Source organism: Eublepharis macularius, chromosome 2 (assembly GCF_028583425.1).
Source record: "Eublepharis macularius isolate TG4126 chromosome 2, MPM_Emac_v1.0, whole genome shotgun sequence".
Lineage (NCBI taxonomy): Eukaryota > Metazoa > Chordata > Lepidosauria > Squamata > Eublepharidae > Eublepharis > Eublepharis macularius.
The window spans coordinates 34,695,251-34,716,614 of NC_072791.1; the positions used below are offsets into that span (position 1 = coordinate 34,695,251).

The following is a 21,364-nucleotide window of genomic DNA, read 5'->3' on the forward strand; positions in this document are numbered from 1 at the left end:
GTATTAAAAGTAGGTATTTCTTCTTCTAGGACTGCAGTCTCTTTGCTGTTAAAAGGGCTCACTAAAGCTAATTTTTAATGCTCTGTTTTTAGGTTCCATACAATTGGAATATATGCCATTAGGATATGCATGTCTGAAAATTGTAACTAATGGCTGGATAAAGCCAAAAAATCCCTCTAACTGAAGGCAATTTTTCCATCCGCTGCAGGGCCCCCTCCCATCATGCTGTTCCTCAGAGTCCCCTGTCTCCAAGGAGCTGAATTTCATGGAGATCAGTGAATTACAGTGGGAAGGAAAAGGCAGGAAAGTTCAATTCCATTCACAGAAAATTTAGTATGGAATTAACTGTAATATTGTTAGGTTAGATTATGCTACTCTGCTCTGCAAGAAGACTACGCAGGCAATAAGAATAATACAATCCAACCAATTTTTATTTAAGCTTAAATTTCAGTCCAAATCCTACTAATTACTGTGCAGCTTCATATCACACCAGAGCTGTGTCCATGTCTCCAACATTCCTGCAGCAATAATCAGAGAACAAGTCTTAAACATCAGTTTTTGAAAGCTTTAACTTTAGCTCTATGTATCCATCCTTGTGTTTCCCATTTAATGTTGGTGCAAGAAAACACTGGCTTTGGGTATTTGGCAGCAAATGGTGTCTTCTAACATTTGAACGGTTCTGACGCTTCGTATGCCACGCTGAACCCTGACCATAACAGCATGCTAGAGTTGGGCATATTGCCATACCATATTTTTGGAAACTCTGTATTTTAGAAAATGTTCATCAGCTCTGATAAGTTGATTCGATGTAAATGTTGGTTTTTCTGCTCAGTCTTTCCAAACCAATAGCCAGCCTCCTATCTTTATATTCAAACTGTACCACAAAGGGCAATATGAGTCGAACTAGAACCTATGAACCAAAGCTTTCCAAGTTTCTCTAGCTGCTCTGATGGGAAGTTTCATTATCTACTACATTTTTATCCTATTTTCCGCTGAGGGTCTGTCTCCCTTCTCCATTTTATCCTCATAACAACCCTGTGAAACAGGCTAGGCAGAAAGTGATTGGCCAAGCAAGCCTCTTACAAGAGTAGTGATTTGCAACTGGGTCTCCCCCTCCTAATCCAACTCTTTCACCATCACACCACCTCACAAAGAAATATTATTAATGTCCAGGAAAACTGCACCTGTTTTTTAAGTTGTTTGTTCTAGTTCTCTTGGGGCATTTTTCTCATTTTTGGCATAAGCCACATAAGCAATTACTCTGCCTTTGGTACTTACCTTACAGTTATCCCAAACTATAACTTCTGAATCAATAAATCCAGATGCAGTTACAAGATCTTCCTACTCTTTCTGCATTTAGAAAATGAACTGCAGATTGTTCCGGCAAGGAGGAGTCAAGCTGACACCTTGGTTTAGATTTTTCTTTGCTTCATTAGTACTTAACAGCATCAGGCTATGGTCACAGATAACAAAATAGAAAATGCATTGTTTGCACTGAAGTGGCGGACTCCAGGAAATAACCCAATCTAAAACATTTATGAAGTACTTCAAAAAGATAGATTAATGGATTTGTTTCAGTTTCAGTGGTTCTCAGTATACATTCTCAATGCTGGTTTCCACTGAGTTTGGATGAGAGGGGCTGTTATTTGTTGTGAACTACTTGGAGAATCTTTAAGCTGAGTGGCAGGTTAGAAATTTTCTAAATAAATACAAATACAAGTTATAGTTCTCTGGGAAGGTTTATAGATTATCTTGAGCCTATTGCCTCATTTAGCAGTCAAGGATTTGATAATACACAATGCCGATTGTGTTAATTAATTTTCCTAGCTAAACATCAGGAGCTGAGCAACAGATCTTCAACATCCTCAATTTATGCCAGGTACCGTTTTAATACAGTTACTCACACATGCAAATGCACACTGGTTACTGAGACAGAAATATTTATATAATTTATGTATAACAATTTTGCATGTATCTTGTTTATCAGAACCTACATGAGGTCAAAGAGTGCATCTTTGGTTCCTGGAATGTGTAGTAGAACATTTTGCATCTGTTTTCTGTTTTCCCTCTAAACATAATAAGGCTTGCCACTTGAGTGGCAGGGAAAGGGCCTTTGCCGGCCTTCAGCCGCCCCACAGGGGAGGGGGCCAGCTGGTGTTTAAAGGACCCTTTCCTGGAGGGAACCCCCTCCTCCCCCTCCCATCGGGTGAAATAAGCAATGAGGCAGGAAGTTTCAGTGTGCTCTAAATCTTTATGGAGCATACCAAAGCAGGGCAATAAGCGGTTTGCAAAGTGGCTTGCCACTTCGGAAATTGCTCATTTCCAATTCTTTTTCCCGCTTTGGAAATTCCAAAGCAGGAAAAACGAATTTTCCCATCCCTATTTCAGAGTGCTGAAGGCTGGGAAAAGGCCCTTTATCAGCTGGCCCATGAGGAGAGCCCCCTCCCCCACAGGCTGGCTGAAAGCTGGAAAGGGCCCTTTCCCTGCTGCTTGTGCGGCAGGGAAAGGGCTCTTTAAACTGCAGCTGGCCCAAGGGGATCCTTCGTAGATCAGCTGGAGCCAGCCAGGGTTTGAAAGCCTTGAAGCTTCCTGAAGCGACCCGAATCGCTTTAGGAAGTTTTGATTCGGCATTTCCAAATCGGGTATTTATCCCGAATCATAAACCTGAATTGCACACCCCTACTCTAAAATGCAGATTTTTCTTCTTCTTGTCGCTTGTATTCCTACCACTTATTTCTGTCAGAGGAAGACTTTATACTTTGCTGAACAGGATGGTAGAATACAAGTCAACATCATTTGTTTTCAGTCATGACATATTAAAGTTTAGGATCTAGCTGTCCATATAGGAACTGTGTACAAATTCCCTGGGCCAGATGGGGTGACCTGAGAATGCTTAAAGAGCTTGCAGACCCTTTGTCAATTATCTTCCAGGCTTCTTGGAGGGCAGGTAATGGTCCAGAAGACTGAAGGAGAGCAGATATTATCCCAATCTTCATGAAAGGGAAAAGGGATGATCCTGGGAACTACAGGCCAATTAGCTTGACCTCTGTCCCAGGGAAGACACTTGAACAGATATTAAAGGCGTCAGTCTGCAAGCATCTGATGAACAATATGGTGATATGGGGAAGTCAGGATGGATTTGTCCCCAACAGGTCCTGTCAGACCAACTTCATCTTCTATGATCGAGCAACAGGCTTACTGGATCATGGGAATGCTGTTGATGTAGTTTATCTGGATTTCAGTAAAGCTTTTGACAACGTTCCTCATGATGTTCTAATGGGTAAACTGGTGGACTGTGGACTGGGCTCTAGAATGGTTAGATGGATATGGAACTGGCTGGATAACTGCACCCAAAGAGTAGTTGTCAATGGCATCACGTCTGATTGGAGGGAGGTACCCAGTGGAGTGCTACGGGGCTCGGTCCTGGGCCCAGTGCCTTTCAATATTTTTATAAATGATCTGGATGAGGGTGTGAAAGGATTACTCATTAAATTTGCAGATGACATCAAACTGGGAGGAGTGGCAAACACCCTTGAAGCTAGAATTTAACGAGATCAGAACACACCAGAAAAGTGGGCAGATTTGAATAAGATGTGATTTAACATGGATAAGTGCCAGGTTCTCCACCTGGGTAACAAAAATGCAAAGCACGCATACTGGATGAGGGATACACTTCTGGGTAACAGTGTGTGTGAACAATATCTTGGGATATGGGTGGATAGGAAACTAAATACGCAGCAGCAAAAATGGCGAACATAATCTTGGGGTGTATTAACAAAGGCATAACATCCAAATCACAAGATGTGATCTCACAATATACTGTATTGGTCAGGCCCCACCTGGAGTATTGTGCACAGTTTTGGAGACCTCACTTCAAAAAGGATGTGGACAATTTGTAATGGGTGCACAGAAGAGCAACCAAGATGATCAGGGGCCTGGAGACCAAGCCCTACGAGAAAAAACTGAGGGACCTAGGAATGTTCAGTTTGGAGAAGTGGAGGTTTAGGGGAGAAATGATTACTCTCTTTGTATTTAAAAGGCTGTCACTTAGAGGAGGGAAGGGAGCTGTTACTGTTGGCAACAGAGGATAGGACTCAAATAATGGGTTTAAACTACAGGAAGGAAGGTACTGGCTGGACGTTAGGAAAATTTCTTCACCTTAAGAGTAACTCAACAATGGAACTGGCTGCCTAGGGATGTGGTGGGTTCCCCCTCATTTGCAGTCTTCAAGAAGCGACTAGATGAATACTTGTCAGGGATGCTTTCGGGTGTTCCTGCATTGGGCAGGCAGTTGGACTAGATGGTCGGTAAGGCCCCTTCCAACTCTATGATTCTATAAGCTCTAATTCTGTGGAGACAGGCAAACTGGATAGCTTTTTAAGAAACGTCAAGAAACATACGTAACTCTCTTAACCCAAAGGAGACTTAACATATGATTTTCTTTGCACTCACATAAATAGAAAAGGGCAAGAAACTGGTTATTAAGAAGCTTTTTAAGAACGCTCCATTTTTCATGGCAACAATTCTCTCTGATATTTCAAATACTGTGCCCTCTTCACCCTAACCTTTTCACAGCATTGCTGTCAACACTATAGATAAAATATTCATTTGGTGTATGCTCAGTTACTCTTAGACAATGACATTATTTAATAGCAACTGTCAAGAAAAAAGAATGTTTTTCTTCAGAGAAACACTGCCGGGAATGCAGCAGATTCCAACCATCCTCTCTGTGTTCTTTGTTTACATTATGCTTCCAAAATATTAGAAGCCCACTCAGTTGCACTGGCTATTACTAACAGTTTGAAGGCCTACGTGTATTCCTCTGGACACACACAGAAAGGCTTTCTTCATATTCAGGCACACAAAGACCAATTGACACAGTTTTTCTTATGATGTATACAGCAACATCCTCTATGTGCAACATCTCATCTGGTTTTCAAGAGTCAGATCTTCAATTAACCCTTTCCATGACAGTTATGTTTCCTATGAACAGGTGGTTGCGTGTTCTCTTGTTGCTACACTAGTGTCAGCACAGCAAAAAACACCTTAATGCTCCTGAGCTCCCTCTCTCCAAGACCCAATCCCTTCTGCAGGAATGGTTTAGGGTTTCTACTGCAGTCACCTCTGCCAAGCGAGAGGCATATGGATGACATGGTGTTACTGGTTACTGTTTCTTACTTGTATGTCCATATGGAAAAAGCAATGTGGTTGCAGGACAGGACTTCATCCTGCTTATGTGGAACTTCTGTTTGCCCCAGGGCTCCTAACATACACACCACAGTCCACCCTGTACTGCGTGTGTGTGTGAGGGGGGTGGCTTTTTATTCCCTTCCTTGTTGTGTTCTGCTTATGGGTGGTTAAGCAGAATGAGATCAGGGTGTGGATGTCCATATTGGTGAGGTAAGCAATGTTTGTTTACTTTCATCTGTAGCTGTCCTGGTGGTGTTATTAACATACTGCTCCCTGATTGGAAGGTTGCAGTAGGGTTGTTATGGGCTGCAAAAGCAATGTTCCCTGCACCTCTGATTTTGCTGGTTTGGGGCATGTTTCCCCGCTGCTCAGCGACTGTCGGATACTGACCAGCAGTGCTGCATTTGCGTCAGCAATGTATCAGCATTAGGGCCTTGGGACTGGGTTATAAATCCCTCAATGGTACTCATGTGCATAAGAGAATACAATTTTGCTTCTAAATTTTCACTTGATTGAAAGTGCCAATCGCTGTAGACAATTTAGATTGACCTAGGGAGGTGGTGAGCTCCCCCTCACTGGCAGTTTTCAAGAAGAGGCTGGATGAATACTTGTCAGAGATGCTTTAGGCTGATCCTGCACTGGGCAGGGGGTTGGACTAGATGGTCTGTATGGCCCCTTCCAACTCTATGATTCTATCTTTCATATCCTGCTCTTCTGATACAACATTTCAAGGGTCTGCACTTGCAGCTGATTGCATTTTTTATACCACTAAAGTTCAATTACCTCAAAATGTGCCTGTGCAACCAACCGATTAAGGCAGACGATTTAGACTAAATTAAAACCCACATACATCCTTTAAGTGGAACCAGTTCCAAGCAATGCCAACAGAAATGCAGGTGCACTTGAAAATATTTTCAAACACAGGCAGGGATCCAGAAGAGAATATGTGCATGAACTCACACTCCTGAAGAGTGTACAAACTGTATGGACACTGACATCATTCCTCCTTTAAAAATCTCTTGCATCAAACTATTTTTTGAATACCACAGAGCTTTAAAAAAAAATTAGGTTTGAGGGTGACCCCTTCTGAAAAGGAACCACTGAGAAAAATCCAGTTACTCTGGAACTTTGCCATTGTCAGTTGACATCATTGTGGAAAAATACATCTCGGAATGTTTAATTTAAAAATCATACATGCTACTGCAACTTCTACTGAAATCAGTTGTACTTACAATCCATAAACACACACACAGGTCACAAGCACAGCATTGTTTCTTACATTCTTTTCTCTCCAGCTGCTTTCTCTGATTAAATATTTAACTTACTTTTTACTCTTGGAGAAACAGCCTGCAGCTTCGAGGAAAAAAAAGACTTCTGGAGGAAAACAGCTCAGCAATGTGTTTGTCTTACTGTTCCCACATCTGTAAAGCACCCTGTTCCACATATTGTGTTACACCACCTTTTTCAACTTCATTTATACTCCTCCTGTGTCCCCAATGGGAACCCAAAGCAGTTTGTGTTGTTCTCCTTTCCTCCATATTATATTATTATTAACAAACAGTACAGGCTGTTAGATTCCTAAGTCAGGAAACAATTCTAAGCTGTTAAGTTCCTAGGAAAGAAAGGAAGCAAAGAGTAACTTACTGCAACCATCTGCTATGAGGCAAGCATCCTAAACATTCACCTGCAGATAAACACACAATATCCAGACACTGGGGCCAGACACCTGGGCAAGTGAAAACAGCCCATGAGGATTTTTCCTGTCTTTCCTTTCCCAAAGCAGACTCCTGTACACCCGGAAAATCCTCTGCTAAATGTCAGAGAATGCACAAAGACAAATTACACAACAACAGAGGGACTACAGTGAAGAGTGAGAATCAGACAAAAATCATCTTTTTGCTCTTGGATAAAGTTAACAAGCTGCAAACCAAGGTAACTGTGCTCACACAACCAGGGAGAAGTGAATTTGTCCAGCACTCCTTCCCCAATCAAACACCTGCAGCGTTTTATTTATAATTTTCAGTGGAGGGTGTATAAGGGGGGGAGGGTGTTGTAGGTAGAGGAAGAAGATCTACTTGTAAGAAATCCTGTTCACACAAGTCTGGATCCAACTCACTGAACACTTTCCTGCCTTGGCATTTCTTTCACTTAAGGAATGAAGGGGGGATACTGTACTGGTTACAAACAATACAGGTGATGCTCAGCATGTTTAAAATGGAGAATTAAAACAAAGCTCCCAAGCCTATCCTGAATTCCAATACTCAAATATCGATTTATCTAAGGGTAGGTAGAACATGGGTCAAGCTGCTGCAGAAGCCCAATTGTTTCCATCCTTTTAAATGAATTACACAGCATATCCAGGAGAAAAGAGTTTCATAGGTAAACAGGTTAAACCACTTTAAGGCTATTTTTAATATTTTTTTCTGAAATTAACAGGCACTGTAAAGATTCTAGCAGCTACAATTTCATCCTAAATAAAACTAGACTTTTCATCAGTTCTATCACAATGGAAGGGCTCACATTCAAAGTGTCAGTTCAGTTGAAAAATGCAGAGAGTTACAGAAATAAATAAAATTAAGAGTGACTTACGTTCTTAACATCATTCTCATGGTGAAAAATGTATTCAAACAATGCCTGTTAGGGGAATAATTTACAACATGCTGTCAAGATGGGAGAAAAAAACCCCCCAAACAAAAGCTGTTTACAAAAATAAGCAAGCAGTAAAGTAGTTCATTTAAAGTGTCTTTTATTTTAAAAAGTCTCTGAATGCAACAAGGAACTTGTATCATCATGAATGCCTGCCTATGCTGCTGTGTCAAAACAGGACTCTTATTTTTATGATCAGAAGAAAAATTCTGTAAAATGGGACATGATCCAAAGAGCCCTATTCATGAGCAAAAGGTGCTTTGATATTCAAACAGGGAAGGGAGAGTTGAAGATTTTAATTTGCTGCCATTATTGTTATTATTTATTGATTTAGTACATTTTTCTCCCATCCTTTTCCCGAGGAACTGGTGGTGGCATACAGTGCTGCTCTCTTCTACTACATTATATCTTTACAAAAAACTCAAATGAAATTAATTTGGATGAAAGAGAGCACGAATGGCCCTAGGCCACCCAGTAAGCTTCATGGCACAGCTGGGGTTGGACTCCTGATCCCCCAGACCTTTCTGACACTTCAACTACTATACCACACTGGGTCTCTTACCAAATGTTGCTTTGTAGGATCACCAGCCCAGCAGCAGCAGCAGCTTGCTTGTGCTTTTGTGTGTATAAGGGAGGCACAGAAAAGCCTCACTGCATGGCAGAACACCACATAGAGCCCTTTGGGTGCAGGCCGCCATACGTCTAATAGGAATGAGTGGCCTTTCCACAGAGACCAAAAATCCACAGGGGGAGAGTGTAAGCAGGGTTAGGTTGCTTAGCTTTGTAGAAAATCTTCTCACATTCTTTTTCTTACAGTGCTTGGATTTGGTCAGCATCACAAACTATGCTATGCTCAAAGGGGGAAGAAAGAGAAGAAATTCTGTAAATTAGCAAAGGAAAAAGGGATGTGAGAAGAACGAGTGCTCATGGCATGCTTCTGATCCTCCAGAATGAAGGACTGGGAACATAATGTCTGAACCTAGTGACTGCACCTTTGGGAATATTGTACTCACTTTTTCAACGTTGTTTTAATAACAACAATAACATTAAGAATAACAGTGATGTACCAATAGCTCCTGTCTCCCTGTGGAATCCTTTCCACGTGGACAGAATTAATCTACCCATCAGCATATTTTTATTGTTTTTCAGATGTATATACCACCAATCTGACCCTCTGGGCACCTTGCATAAACACAATGAAATATTGGTAGGCATCATGTCCTCTGAGAGCCTCGCTACAAGTGACATCTTTCACGCGAAGGGCACTTGATCATTTTCGCAAGTCTTTCTGGGTACTGAAGTCCCTCTCCCACACCCCTTTTCCTTCTGTTCCTTCCCCTCTCTGTTAGCACAGCTGCCTGAAGAGACGGAGAAAGCTTACGACAGCAGCTTTTGCAAATCGTCTTGCTGGGGGGTGGGGAATGCTCTAGAGAAAGCTGACATGTCGGTGAAGTCCTCCCCTCTCTGTTAGAACTGTTAGGGTCGCTGCCTTAAAAGTCAGAGAAAGCCTGCGTTTGCAAATCGTTTCTCCAGTCACAAGCCTGCTCTCAATGATCTTTGGGGGCAGGCAGCTGCAACTTCCTTAGCTTTCTCCAGAGCATCCCCCCACCTCCCCGAGCAAGACGATTGCAAAGTTGCAGCTGCCCGCCCCCAAAGATCATTGAGAGCAGGCTTGTGACTAGAGAAACGATTTGCAAATCCAGGCTTTCTCTGACTTTTAAGGCAGCGATCCTAACAGTTCTAACAGACGGGAGGATTTCACCGACATGTCAGCTTTCTCTAGAGCATTCCCCACCCCCCAGCAAAACGATTTGCAAAAGCTGCTGTTGTAGGCTTTCTCCGTCTCTTCAGGCAGCTGTGCTAACAGAGAGGGGAAGGAACAGAAGGAAAAGGGGTGTGGGAGAGGGACTTCAGTACCCAGAAAGACTTGCGAAAATGATCAAGTGTCCTTCGCGTGAAAGATGTCACTTGTAGCGAGGCTCTGAGACTAGTTATCCACATGAAGTTTTAAATGTAGACAGTTGATTTGTATCTAAATCCATCCAGGTACACTCTCCCTGGGGTATATCTAGGGAAGGAGGAGGGAAGGAGAAAAAAAAAAAGGAGGCTCATCTTAATTCCCTGCTTCTTCACCACTGTCCTCAAGATTAATCATAGGGTCAGAGGTCCCACATTCCACAAAGTGCAGGACCTACTGATTTGGTTGTTCTCTTTTCCTCCTGATAACAGAAGTAGGATGGGAGCATGAGACAACGAAGTAAGCCAATAGTGTACTCCTCATCTCTTCCCAGGAACTTCCCTCTGCCCAGGAGGAGGGGAATAAAATCTGAACAGGCTGTCAAAGAATACCAATGAGTTATGGCTTCAAGATAATTTCTGACGTGCCCTTTAGTGCTGAACTATTCACCTACTCTTGCATTAAATACTGCTGCCAGCAAGTGGCTGAAAGCAAAGCCCAAATTGCATAGACAGACATAATGAGGTAGAAGAAAATAGACAAGTTTTCATTTTGGTTGGCTTTTAGTTTCCTTGGCAATAATTTTGAGAAGTGCATTTAAAAAAAAATTCAATATCCTAATAAGGGAAAAAAACACTACAGCCACTACCCCTGAAATTAAAAGGAAAAGCATCCATGCAATTTGAGCTTTTATATTAACTGTGCATATATACATTTATATTCCGAATGCATCCACAAAGCTGGCTAGAGATTTTTTAATGTTTTGTTTGTCTTTCACATATGCTCTAAAACCCATTAGCTAAGGCTATTTGCTTCCTTTCAATTTAGCAAGTGTCCTACTTCCAGCAAATTACGACTTTTTTTTCCTGCAATGCCTCCACTTAAAACATTACAATTGTATTTTCTGGCAGCACAGTAAGAAAAAAGAGCAAATACATCTGGAAATAACAATACAAAATCTCTTAAACAGAATTATATTTAACTATAGCTTCCTTGCAAGATATGCAGGTGTCGTACCATTGAAAAATTCTTAAGTGTAGCATCAAGCAAATAAAAAACTATGGCTCTCACAGCTAAAGCTAGACTGGTCTCTATTGACTTTGGCCAGATGCATACATAACATTTAATCATAGCTAAGCTATCAGGAGCGGCCTTCAAGTGTCATGCTCCCTTACCCCTACCCCTTCCCTTTGAGATGGGATTCTCACTGCCAATCTTAATTACATTATGCACTGGTTTAAGCATAAGAGAGTAGGGGTGTTAATTACTGTTAAGACTATTCAGGGCTCCTGCTTAACCAGAATTTGAAACCAGTTCAGAATTCTGATTAAGTAGCTACCATGGAACCTTAAGCATAATTAAGATTGCTGCTGATACTCACCCACGATGGCAGGAACTATGTTAAAGAAGTTGGAGTGGGGGAGCAAGTGGTCTCATGGTCCTGCTAACTGCTCAGACATGATTAAGCAACTCAGAGTGATTGCTGTGGCTTGGATCCCAGCTGTGCATATGTGATTGGTCTCTCGCTGGAGACCTCTGACTCTCCCCACCCCCCACAATTCCAGGAGGTCCCTTGTCCCCCCCCCCAGAGAAGCACTGAGGACTGCTAAAAAAAATCAAAATATTGGAAAAAATCCTCCCTCCCTTCCAATTATAGAAATTCTAGGTAAGAGCCAAACCCAGGTCTGCACAAGCCCTTTGCATCTCATTCTGAGACCAATCTTTCTATGTTGGTCTCAGAATGATCCCTATTTGATCCAAAGCAGCAGGAAAATTATCTGCTTCCCAAACCGACACACTGAATACATCTATCAAACATCTATTGCAAATGAGGGGGGAAAGATGTTAAAAGACACAAGAAAGTTACATTTAAGCAAACACGTACCTTTGCTAACTTTGGTTTTTGAGAGTAATTATTTAAGTTCAGTTTAGCCACGTTTATAAAGGGACCATCGGGATTTGTGAGCAGAGAGGCCTGAACAAGGAAAAACAGTGTAGAATTGCATTAAACACATGTTTGACAAGTATCATTAGCAGAACAACCTCTAAGAAACAAATTATCTGAACAAAGAATGTAGTTTACTATAGGGAAACAACAAGTATCACTTATACATATTTGGGGTTCACTTAGAACTCAACAATCACTGGATTCCATCCCAAAAATGCACACACCAAGCTTCGTATACTTGATGTAGATATTAAGTATCTTTCCTTAAAACACCTTCACCAAATCACATGAGAAGTTACTTCTCACACTCAGGAAACTATCAGAGGTAACTTCCATTACAGCACGTAGTAGCTGTTGCTTAAAAAAAAACTTTAAAGAAAAAAAATGTTGAAATTGAATCTAATATGATTTACAGTAGCTCTGCACAGTATTACACCATTTCACCTAATGAAAACTGATCTCCAGCAGAACTGTTTTTCTGGCTTGTAACCAATAGACATGGGCACAAATTGGAATACGAAGCAAATTTCGTCACAAAACGGGCCATTTCGTGTGTTGTGAAACCGCGTTTTGTGGGGCCACAGTTATCACAAAATTATCACAAAATTCACAACTTTTTGGCCTGTTTCGTTAGCTTCATGAACGATTCATAATTACAGACAGGCTGGTGCCGATCCACTGATTCCCTAGGCAACAATGGGCCCAGACCTTTTGTTCTCAATGGAAACCCCAATCATAGCCCACTTACTCTTGATTGGCAGCTTTCCTAGCCATCTGGAGAGCTTCCATTCTTCCCTGTACAGCCAAGAGCTGGGGGTCAATCCCCTAGGCAACCAAGGAGGTGGGCCTTCCATAGCCATGAGCACACCAATCTTACCCCTCCAAACCCTGTTAGGCAGGTCTGTCAGCCAACCATAGACCTCCTGTTCTGCTCTATGCCAGTGTTTTTTTTTTATAAAAGGCACCTCTCTGCCCCGTGTTTCAGTCCCTGTAGACAGAGGGAGAGGGAGGAGGAGGAGGACCTGTTGCTGGGATTGGAGTGAGTGTGTGGGGAAGGATTTGGGATTGTGCTTTTGGCTGCTGCTGCTTTAAAGAGACTGAAAGAAGCCTCTCATTTCCAGTTCTTGGCCTTGCTGTGGGAAGGTCTTTGGGTGAGGGTGCCTTTTTTCCTCCACCCCATCCCACCCTAGTCTCAGGCCTTAGCCTGGCTCTGGGGCCTAGGCCTCCCCCTTTTTTAGTTTGCTTGTCTTTGTTTCTTCTCAATTCTTTCTCTGCTGTTTTGAGGGCTCACTCTTGCTGTTTCCTTTGGTTTTGGTTTAGGGCTTCTCCCCCCAAGCACAGTCTCAGGGCCACTGCCTGGCTCTGGTGCCCAGCTGTGAGGGGGGTCCTCCCCTGAGGACCTATTTCTGTGCACTTGTTTGGTGTAACTCGCTCTTGTTTTGTGTACCCACTGTGTGCATCTCATTTTTATTTTGATCACCTGTGCCATTTGGCCAGGTGTCTGTGTGGCGGATTAGTGTTCTCCCCCCCCACCCCAGTCTCAGGGCCACTGCCTGGCTCTGGGGCCAAGCTTGGTGTGGGTTCCTCAACTGAGGTCTCACTCACACTGTCTTTTATTTTCTTTTAATTTGAGCACCTGTGCTGCCTGGCCAGGTGTCTGTGCGGCGTATTAGGGCTCCCCCACCCAGTGTCAGGGCCACTGCCTGACTCTGGGGCCAAGCTTGGTGTGGGTTCCTCACCTGAGGTCCTGAGTCCTTTTCTGTTTGCTTTCTCTCTCTTGCTTGCTGTGCACCTGTTCGGCTCAGCTGACTCTTGTTTTGTGCACCCACTGTGTGCATCTCATTTTTATTCTGAGCACCTCTCCCACCTGGGCAGGTGTGTCTGTTGTGTTTAGGGGCTCTCTCCCCAAGGCCAATCCCAGGGCCACTGCCTGTCCCTTGGGCACAGCCTTGTGTGGTTTCGTTGCCTGAGGGTGGAAACTCCTCAAAGTTATCTTGCTTCTTTTGCTTCCAACTTAATTTTTGTGTGGAGCACTATGAGGCATGGAATGAAGGACAAGGGTGGTCATGGGGGGAGGAAGTGCACAGCTTGTCCTGGTTGCCCATTGGAGCCCAGCAATACTGGGGGGGGGGAGGTCTCAGGAGCACCAGAGGCTCCAAATGCAGTAGATCTCACTGCAGGGGCAGTGGAAGAGGCAGAACATGTCTCACCGCTGGCGGGAGTGGAACTGGATATCCTCAAAATTTTTGAGGAAGATGACGAGGGGGAATCTCAGGAGGAATGATGGGGTTTGGAGGAGAAACCCAGCTCCTCCAAATCCCAAACTCTTGGGACTGTCCCTGCCTGCAGTCTGCCCCTCACTCCATCTTCCCAGCCCCACGCCACACCACGGCTGGTAATCCTTTGTCCTCCTCCTGACTCGCCAACTCCCGGTCACTGTTTTGGTCAGGCACTGTGGTAGCACTTCTAGCCCCTTCCCAATGACCCCTGTGCTTTGTGGTGCCGTTCCTGTGATGCCCTGGTGCATAGGGGCTGTAATCCCAAGCACCTGTAATCAACCGTCCTCTGCTTGTATCTGCAGAGGTACCACCTGAGTCTGCTGCCTCCAGAGCAACGCAAGTCATCTAGTGGCCGGAAGAGGACAGCTCCTGATCAGAAAGGGTCACAGGAGTCCACTCAGAGCAAGAAGCCTTGCTCCAAGGGTACTGTGGTTGGGAGTGGAACGTCCAGTCAAGCTACCTTGCAGGAGATTGTCCCCTTGGGGTCAGGGACAGTGCCTCTCAAAAGAGTCAGGAGAGGGCTCAGGATGTGGGCACTCGTGTGCTGGCGGAGACTATTGCCCTGGAAGGACTCCCTTTGTCTATCGTGGACAGTGTGGGCTTTCGGAGGCTGCTGCATCATTTTGCCCCCTGGTTCATAATGCCGTTGCAGCGGATCATTGGCTGGCAAGTCATTCCTGCCTTCTACTGCAGTGTGGGAGACATGGTTGCTCAGGAGCTGTCACGTGCCAAAGGTCATATCATGCACTTCACAGCAGATATGTGGAGCGGCTGCCATCATGGCTACCTTGCCCTCACTGTCCATTGGTGGCCACCAGAGGACCTCCACTGCGCCAGGGAAACACCAGGGGCCCGGGGTGAGGTGCTCCCTTGCAGCCAAGGTACAGAGTGGTTATGCTCCAGGCACAGGGGATGGATGATTATCACATGGGGAGGAACATCGCCGCCACAATCACGGCTAGGCTGAGGGAATGGGCGCCCGGGGGAGATTTTGTCCATGGCATCATGGTCACCGAAGTAGGAAGCAATATGCTGGCAGCCCTGAGAGAGGCATCTCTCAATGGCCTTGTCTGTCTGGTGCATAAGCTGCACCTGATCATGGTGGATGCTCTTGGGCTAGGCAGCAAGGTCAAGGCCACATGGGACCAGGCAACGTTGTCCATGCGTGACCTGTTGGACAGTTGCTGGCATCTGGCTTCTCACTTCTCCTTCAGTGTGAAGTCTTTGCATGAGCTGCTCCAGAGGCAGGGGGAGGAGGGTGATCCCAAGCACTACCTCTACCAGGACATGCCCACCCGCTGGAACTCCACCTATGACAGGGTTAGTCATCTGGTGGAGCAAAAAAATCCAGTCCAGGACATCATGTCATCCATGGCTATTATGTGGGAAGGAGATGAGGTCAGCATCAGCTATGCAGACTGATTGGCCCTCTCCCAGATGGTCTGTGTCCTTAAGTCCTTTAAGGACGCCACTGAGCTCCTACGCTTGTACCAGTCCAGTCTGGAACAGGACATCCCCCTGATCTACGGGCTGGATCAAGTGCTGGTCGACAAGCTGGCGAATGAGGAAGATCTTGCCCCCAGGGTTAGGGACTTGGTCAGGAGATTGCAGGTGGGCATAGCTGCCCGCTTGCATCCTCTCTGCCAGGAGCAGCCATAGAGACTGGCCTGCATACGTGACTCCCGGATAAAGAGCAGCATCACCATGCAGGACAGCCAGCTGCAGGACTGGAAGAAGGTCCTGCGCAGAGCAGTGCACAGGTACCAGGCACACAAAGCGGGACGGAGGGTTGAGGGGGTGGGGGTGGGGTGGAGGAAGAGCGGGAGGCTATAAACGAGCTGGGGGTCCCGAGCCATGAGAGCCCTCCCAACAGGGACCTCTGGTCATATGCGGTGGGCTGTGCAGTTGACGCCAGCAGGGTTGGTGCATCTGTCAGGGCAGAGGACTCGGTGGGAGTCATGGTGCGAGAGTACCTTACCGAACCCACTGAGCCCCCACCCCACACTAACCCCCTGGAGTACTGGGCACGAAAATCTGCCATCTGGCCAGACCTCTCCATCGTGGCTACTAACATCCTCTCCTGCCTCCCACCAGTGTCCAGATCAAGTGGGTATTCTCCCACCTGGGAGACCTTCTCTGTCTCTGCATGTCTGCACCTGGACCTGGTGTAATGTTGTCTTTTATAAGTTGTCTTTTATTTTTTATATGTTTTATGTTTATGTTTATATGTTTATTTTTTATATGTTTTATATGTTGTCTTTTACTATTTCCACCCTGAGCCTGCTGATGCGGGGAGGGCAGAATATAAATAAAATAAATAAATAAACCTCCCCCTGCTTGGGTACCCCACCCTGGACCTGGACTTTTCTGGGCCCTGAGCCACCCCGGATCAATGTTTGTCCGCCCGCCTGCCACTAGGCTCCAGGGAAAAGCTTCCTCCTGTGCTCCTGTTGCGAAGGCTCAGTCGCTCTCTTCTTTTTGTTTTATATACTCCTTCACTCTTGTTTTCTGCCATTTTCCTGCATGGGAAGATGTCTGAGTTCTACTGCTGAATTGTTGGGGGGCTCTGGGTCAAAGCTGAGTGGGCACCTCCACCGGAGGGATCACAGGACAACCATTTTGTTTGTGTTCCTCCTTACTATTGCTTTGAGCACCTGTCCCTGTGCGCTCCTGGGCACCAATCTCGGGGCCACCACCTGGCTCTAGGGCCAAGCTGAGTGTGGGCTCCTCCCCTGGAGGCTCACACAAAACAAACTTTTGTTTGTGTTCCTCCTTACTCTTTCTTTGAGCACCTGTCTCTTTGAGCACCTGTCTGTGTACTCTTGGGTGCCAGTCTCAGGGCTACTGCCTGGCTCTGGGGCCAAGCTGAGTGGGATCCTCGCTCAAGAGCTCACAGGACTGATATTCTTTCTTGGAGCACCTATCCTGAATTGTAAGGGGTCTGTGGGTTATGTCTCTCCTGTGCCAAAAGTAAAGTGGTCCACCATCAGGCTCTGTCTGGGCCACTCACACATCCTTGAGGGGGAAGGCCGTGTCAGTTGGTCTGTAGCACTGTCAAATATCTCCTCACTGGGTGGGGGGCTGTTTCAATTGTGTGCTGCAGTAGGTACTGCCGCAAACCAAAGAGTAGGAGGCATCCATCAATGCCAACCCTAACTGGTGGGTTTTACTGGTGGGAGGCGGAGTCTTATTTTGAACACTAGTCCCTCTTGAGAGGGTGTGGAGGGCATCCATTGGTACCGCCATATCCAGACGGTGGCTTGTGTGGGTGCTGGCAGCCATGACTCCTCAGCACGGGGGACGGGCTTAGCTCAGCTATGCTGCCCTGCTGTCTCCATGCAGAGGACTGTCTCCTCCCCTCCCTGACACAGGATAGGGGTTCTGCCAGTGCCGCCAAGTTCAGCAGGTGGATTCTGTAGACCCCTGTTGGTCTGTAGCAGGGGGGAAGGGCATAGTTCACCTGTGCTGCCCTGCGGTCTCCATGCAGAGGCCTTATTTTGAGAACCTGTGCTACTTGGAAAGATGTGACCAGCAGGCATGATTCCGTTGCGTGACTCTGCTGTCCTGGGGTGAGGGAGACATCCTCTCCTCAGGCATTTAGAATTTCCTCCTCGCAAGGGAAGTGCTGTCATGTATGGCGAGAGGGTTCTCTCGGAAGCTGCCACTCCTTTGCATGGGCACGTGTGCTGGGGCATGTACTGCATGCGCTGCTCTATCCTAGAGACTGTCTCTTCCCCTCCCTGGGCATGTAGAATTCCCTCCCCACAAGGGGGAGGCATCTGTCCATCAGCTCCACCTTCCCATGCACATCCCAGGGTGAGGGAGATGCCCCCCGGCATTTAGAATATCTTCCCCCCAAGGGGAGTGCTGCCACGTACGGTAAATGGGTTCTCTCGGAAGCTGCCTCTCTTGCAGGGGCATGTGTGCTGGGGCATGTACTGCATGCGCTGCTCTGTCCTGGGGACTCTCTGCCTCTCTCTGGGCATGCAGAGTTTCCTCCCTCCAAGAGGGAGGCATCCGTCTGTCTGTCCCACCCTCCCATGTACGTCCCGGGGTGAGGGAGACGGCCCCCCAGGTATGTAGAATTTCCTTCCCCGAAGGGGGAGGCGTCCATCCGTCCATCCGTGCTGTCCTGCCACGTCTGGCAGGTGGGTTCTCATCTACCACCACCAGTCCTCCTCAGAATGAGGGCTGGGCATTTTTTTAATCCTCGAAGCTTTTCCCCCAATAAATGTGGGACGGTATCCATAGGTGCCACCATGTCCTTAAGGTGGGTTCTGCAAACAGGCAGCGGGCAAGAGTCCGTCCGTCCGTCCGATCAGAGTACCATCCCTCCAACCTCTGTCCATTCAGTGCTGCCATGTCCAGTTGGTGGGTTTCAGCAGTGGTCGTCCCCAAAAACGGGACTTATAAAATCCACATGCTAGATGTGGTGTGCGCCCTTTAGGGCCCAAGGGGGTGCTTCAGGCCACTCCCCAAGCCCGTGGGTGGGGGAGAACGCTCCTGTAAGAGTGAGTCTTAGAGTAACCTTCCCCCAAGAGAGGGAGACATTCGTCCATCCATCCATTTTCTGCCACCACGTACAGCGAATACAGACTAACACAGCTAACTCCTCTGGATCTCCCCCCAAAGAGGGGGAGGCATCTGTCACTGCCACCATATCTGGCAGTCATGATATGGTGGGCACCCCTTAGGGTACAAGGGAGTGCGGCCCACCCCCACTCCCAAGCCCGTTGCCCACGGGGGGCAGAAGGGAGCCAGTTGGCTTCACTGACTGCCTCTCGGGCCCGTGAGGAGGGGCGGCCGCCAAGAGAACCCACATGCCATATTTGGGGGCTGCCTCTTAGGGCACAAGGGGGTGCAGGCCACCCCCACTTCCAAGCCCTTTGCCCATGGGGGGTAGAAGGGAGGCTTACCGTCTCTCGGGTCCACGAGGAGGGGCGGCCACCAACAAAACCCACACACCGTCTCTGGTACGCACCCATTAAGGCACATCTCAAGATGAATGGCAGGGTTTTGGAGAAACATCCAGCTTGTCCTCCACATCCCAAACTCTTGGGACTATCCCTGCCTGCTGTCCACCCCTCACTCCATCTTCTCAGCCCAGCTCCACACCATGGCCGGTGTCCTCCTTTGATCCAGCAACTCCCAGTCCCCATTTCAGTCATGCATTCTGGCAGCACTTCCATTCCCACCCTTCCCGTGGACCTTCCCGATCAATGTATTGCAAACTGGGAGGGTGGGTGGAGGAGAGCCTGCTGAAGTCTCCCTGCGAGTTTGGCATCTCTGGGTATGAAGGGGGCCGTTGAAATGCCCTGGGTTCTGACAAATCACGAAACTAACTAATCGTTTCAGCACACGTGTTAATTTCGTGAAATTTCATGATTCATAGATCGCGACGAAACACGAAACTCTTGTTTCGGGCTTTTTCCGTTTCTTGCCCATGTCTAGTAACCAACAGTTTTGCTATTGCATTCAGCTGAAACTCTTATTATGTCTTTCCCTCTAATGTTTGGAATTAAATTATTCCTATGCTTTGGAAAACTTATTGATATTTTGTATTAAAAAGCACCGAGTCATTACTGACCCATGGGGGGGATGTCGCATCACAACATTTTCTTGGCAGACTTTTTTTACGGGGTGGTTTACCATTTCCTTCCCCAGTCATCTACACTTTACCCCCAGGAAACTGGGTACTCATTTTACCGACCTTGGAAGGATGGAAGGCTGAGTCAACCTTGAGCCGGCTACCTGAACCCAGCTTCCACCAGGATCAAACTGAGGTCATGAGCAGAGATTGGACTGCAGTACTGCAGCTTACCACTCTGCGTCACGGGGCTCATGGTTTTGTATTAAGCAGCATTGAAAAATCCTGTATGTTAAACATTTATGGGGGAAAAATTCACCTAGTCTGGGAGGCTATACTCTGGATTTTTGGAAATCACAAGTCTCAACTAAATTCTTATTTGCAGAAACTTAAAATCTCTGATGTGAAGCATGGTCAAATCCACTGATAAGCAGTGGTTTAAAGTTAAAACAAAAACTGAAGGTTTGGTATTTTCCCCCATTGCCATTTGTAAAGAAACAATATTTGTGAAAAGTTTGGCCTTCCTAGATTGTCTGGAAAATTATCAAAGTTATACAGGTCAGTCTGAGCAGCAGTTTTTGTCATAAAATGCAGATTAAAGAGATTTCACTTAAATGCCCAACGTTATAGAGATAATATTCTGAAGTTGCGACTTCTACAATTAGATAGTAGAGAAAACTATACAGCAAGGTAAAATACACAGTACAGACTAGACAGATGAGGAAGGAGGAATCTGCATGCTGGTTTATCTTAAAGATCATGGTGAAAATAAATGGAGAGCATGTACAAGCAGTCTGATCTTTCCTGTCCCTTACCGTTCCAAGCCTGACATATCTCCCTGAAGCACTGGTCATTGGACGGGCAGTATGAGCTGTTCTTGGAGTCTTTATGGCCTGTTCAATAGTACCTGGTCGTCCACTTTGTGTGCTGGGTCGCACAAATCCTGTAACAGGTCTCCCCGACTGAGTCACTGGTCTGAAATGATACACAGATTCAAAGACACTACTGCTAAATTGAAGTGCGCTACTGGTATAACAAAGAAAGCTTATGTGCCAAAGCCTGAAATTTTAAAATATACGCCTGCTTGTTTGCATGTGCATGCACTAAATATATCTATATTCAGCTTTTGTAATCCATGCCCGGGGTGGGGGTGGGGGGGTTGGTTTGCATAAAACAGAGTATGCAATTAAATAGATACTAGCCATGAAACAATGGCTTGGGTCCTTGGACGCTGTTTGCCTCATGCTTATCTCTGGCCACTGCAGAGGCTTTCCACTAGTGCCTCTAACAGTTCAGTGTGTGCAAGGGCTCCTTGTTAAACACTGATCTTGAGCTAAAGCCTTCACAGTGGCTGGAGAGAAACATGAGGGGAATAATGCCTTAGTATCCAAGCCAGTGTATCTCAGGTCTACATTGAGAGGGAACCTATACTGCCCAACACCTATTGCTTCCCTATTCTTCAAATATTTATGGACTAAAAAAAGAGAATTATTTCTTATTCAGATACTCCTAGTGCAATCCTAAGGACATTTTTCTGGAGTAAACCCCATTGAATAACTTAGGAATTCCAGGGAGACCAACTTAGGATTCCTCCCTTCATCAGTGATTTTCCCCTGACCCAACTATTTCCAATTTCTGAGCGTGGACATTTCCAACACTTTTCTTTGTGATACAGCACAATTATAGTTTATATAATGGCCAAACAACTAAAAAAATTCACCTTACCCCAAAGGAGCCAATGGCTTTATTCATTTTAA

General features: G+C 45.9%; 1 protein-coding gene across 2 annotated transcripts in view; it reads right to left on the minus strand.

Annotated features, from left to right (window-relative positions):
• The window catches only part of TTC8 (tetratricopeptide repeat domain 8), an 80,807-nt gene that overhangs the window by 25,947 nt on the left and 33,496 nt on the right, over window positions 1-21,364 (minus strand). For both annotated transcript variants that reach the window (XM_054972696.1, XM_054972695.1), the window contains 3 exons: window positions 20,423-20,582; window positions 11,679-11,768; window positions 7,780-7,824 (listed from right to left, as the gene is read on the minus strand). In XM_054972696.1, the coding sequence (XP_054828671.1) occupies window positions 7,780-7,824; window positions 11,679-11,768; window positions 20,423-20,582 (295 nt within the window). The remainder of the gene's footprint in view (window positions 1-7,779; window positions 7,825-11,678; window positions 11,769-20,422; window positions 20,583-21,364) is intronic.